Source organism: Aphanomyces invadans, assembly GCF_000520115.1.
Source record: "Aphanomyces invadans strain NJM9701 unplaced genomic scaffold supercont1.216, whole genome shotgun sequence".
Taxonomy (NCBI): Eukaryota; Oomycota; class Saprolegniomycetes; order Saprolegniales; family Verrucalvaceae; genus Aphanomyces; species Aphanomyces invadans.
The window spans coordinates 86-3234 of record NW_008580361.1 but is presented as its reverse complement, the minus strand read 5'-3'; the positions used below and the strand labels follow the sequence as shown (position 1 = coordinate 3234).

At 61.6% G+C, this 3149-nt stretch overlaps 1 protein-coding gene across 1 annotated transcript; it reads left to right on the top strand.

Annotated features, from left to right (window-relative positions):
• Positions 1 to 1461: 1461 nt before the first annotated feature.
• On the top strand, positions 1462 to 2910 carry H310_15198 (hypothetical protein; the record flags this gene model as incomplete). Its single annotated transcript, XM_008883183.1, has 1 exon — positions 1462 to 2910. One exon carries the CDS (start codon positions 1462 to 1464, stop codon positions 2908 to 2910), a length of 1449 nt encoding a protein of 482 aa, XP_008881405.1.
• Positions 2911 to 3149: the final 239 nt, after the last annotated feature.

The following is a 3149-nucleotide window of genomic DNA, read 5'->3' as shown; positions in this document are numbered from 1 at the left end:
GGGGCCGCCGTGCCGAGAAAGAGCGCGGCAGACGAAACCATGGTTGACGTTGTTGCGGGGAAAAGCAAATTGGACAATGGCGACCTGCCACGCCAACGACGGCGAAGTCAGGCCCCCTCTCCTGCGCTGTGCGCCAGGGACGTTGTACTGGGGGACGTTGCCTTTTTTGCGTAGAAGCTACAACAACTACAAATCAGCCCAGGAGGAGGATGTGCTCGACGGGCACGTGGCAACTCTGGCGAATCTCGCAGGCGGAGTAGCTGCTTGCGCTCCGGAGGTCCACTCGACCGTGTACCAAGTGAATTGTATGTTACTGTATTCAATGGTATGGCCAATATGGTATGGACAATATGTGGTCGCAAAATTGAGCAGTGGGAGGTGTCTACTGACTACACAGGCGACCTAGTGGCTGCCGTCGACATGCTCGTACGCGGTACGCAAGATGCGACTCCAGCAAGCCCATGACGAACTGCGGAAACCATGCCAGAATCGTTGGTCGAGGGCTGTCGTCGCTGCGCCTGCCTTGGTCGTGCCGTGGCGAGATGGCTCCGATGCCGTGTTTGAACCATGTATATTTCATCCTTTCAGCCTATATATCGAATCGTTGAAGTGGAGGCAGACGTTGTACAAGCGCAACGCACAGGGGGGACATGGCAAGGGGGGCCATGCAAAGCGGCATCGCAAGACAGCGCACGTCTCACGCGTGCCTCCCCTTGGTACGCCACGATCGCTCGACGGAAGAGCTTTCACGCACGGAGGGACACGGCCCATCGCCGGCCGACATCCAAGGCGAGCGTCCACTCGTACTGTAGCGATTGCGCCAGCGGCGCGCGATCAAGAAGATGGATTGTTCCGGCCGATATTGCGTTAGCATTAAAGATGATAGGGAGGGCGGCCCAGGAGCCGTGCGACGCTACTCGTCGCGTACGGAACGAGCGACTGTCGGCCACCCACGGCGCCGTGACAGCTACCAGAAGTCATCGTGCCTGCACGATCGGGTTGGGCCCAAGCCATGCAGTGTGGTGGACACGTTTCGCACCTCGAACACGACGTACGACGGCACGATGCGCCGCCGTGATGGCGTGGGGCAAACGAGTACCGACGGATTGATAATCGCGGCAGTTCGCCGAACGTCCCGAGTGACGCTACACGAGGGTGGTTCATGATGGAACCAGTGCAAAGAAAGCCGCACAACCCGCAGCGCTGGCGCGAGCCGTCACAGTGGCACGCAGGAGATCCCACGGACCCGACGGGGAGAAGCAAAGATTCAGCTGGATCTGGTCTACGATTCGTTCGCGACGACTCGATTGCGACGACTGGATACTGTCAAAGCGTCAGCCGCGCGCAGCCCCCAGTACAACGTCCCTGGCGCACAGCGCAGGAGAGGGGGCCTGACTTCGCCGTCGTTGGCGTGGCAGGTCGCCATTGTCCAATTTGCTTTTCCCCGCAACAACGTCAACCATGGTTTCGTCTGCCGCACTCTTTCTCGGCACGGCGGCCCTCGTCGCGTCTGGCGCGTCGGCCGGCGTGTGCAACCTCATCAACGGCGACGTGATTGCCCTCAAGGGCGACACGGGCAAGTACGTGACGCGATGCAACGGATGCGTCCCCGGCGCCGCGTACCCCGACTCGGCCAACTTTCAAGGCCCCATCAGCAGCGCGACCCCGTACTCGTACTGGACCGTCGTGGATGCCGGCAACGGCAAGATCGCGCTCAAGGGGGACACGGGCAACTACTTGAGCCGGTGCAACAACTGCGCGCCCGCGTCGTACCCGGACATGGCGTTTGTGCACGTGTCGGACTGGAAGGCCGGCCCGTGGGCCCAGTGGACGTGCGAGGACGCTGGCAACGGCAAGATCGCGCTCAAGGCCGACACGGGCAAGTACCTTGCGCGTTGCAACAACTGTATCCCTGGCGGCCCCGCCGACGCTGCGTTTGTCCATGTGGCCAACTGGCGCGACGGGCCGTGGGCGCAATTCCAAGTCGAGTTCAAGTCGCCGTGGAAGTGCCTCCCGTCGGTGGGGTCGACTCCGTTCAGCATCGCCAAGGACGGCAACGTGCAGTGCTGGTCGGACAACGGACGCGACTGTGCGTGGTCGGCCGACTGCAAGTCGCTGGTCGCGTCGGGCGCGCAGCCCAAGATGCCCCTCGTGTGTGGTTGCATGCACAAGGACGTGTACGGGATGACTGGGTACGACCAACCGACGCACTGGTGCAGCACGGCCAAGCAACTGCTGGGGGCGACGCCGCCGACCGAGTCGTGCGCGTGCAAGTTCAAGACGGGCGACGTGATTGCGCTGCAAGGCGACACGGGGATGTTTGCCACGCGGTGCCGCAACTGCCTTCCTGGCGCGGCCTACCCCGACTCGGTCAACTTTCAAGGACCGATCAACGATGGCACGCCGTACTCGTACTGGACGGTCGAGAACACTGGCGACGGCAAGCTGGCCCTCAAGGGAGACTTGGGCAACTACTTGAGCCGATGCAACAACTGCGTGTCGGGCGCCGCGTACCCGGACCAGGCGTTTGTCCACGTGACGGACTGGCGTTCGGGCCCGTGGGCCCAGTGGACGTGTGAGGAGGCCAACAACGGCAAGATCGCGCTCAAGGCCGACACGGGCAAGTACCTCGCTCGGTGCAACAACTGCAACCCTGGCGGCCCCGCCGACGTCGCGTTTGTCCATGTGTCCAACTGGCGTGACGGCGACTGGTCGCAGTTCAAGGTCGTGAAGAAGCAGCAGCCGGTGATGCTTCAGATGGCGGCGTCGTCGTCGCAGAGCCAGACGACGTTGGTGGTCGTGTCGATGGCGGCTGGCGCGTGTTTGGCGTTGGTGGCAGTGCAATTGTACAACCGTCGCCGATCGATCCTGTCGACTCCTGCCGAGCGCAAGGGGTTTGTGGGATTGTAAGCGCCTTGGTAGTGTCGTCCTGCATGCCGAAACACGATCGATGATCGACCTTTTCGTAATGAATCCTCGTGTTTCTCCATCACGTTGTTTCTTGTCGTGCATCGGTGGCTGATGGTATCTGTCTTGGTCTTGCCAAAGGTCGCCGTCGGCAGCATGACGTTGTCGATCCCTGTTGCATCGGACACATGCGACAACTGGACGCACGAAGCATTCTTTTGCCGGCAACGCCAACCAAGACA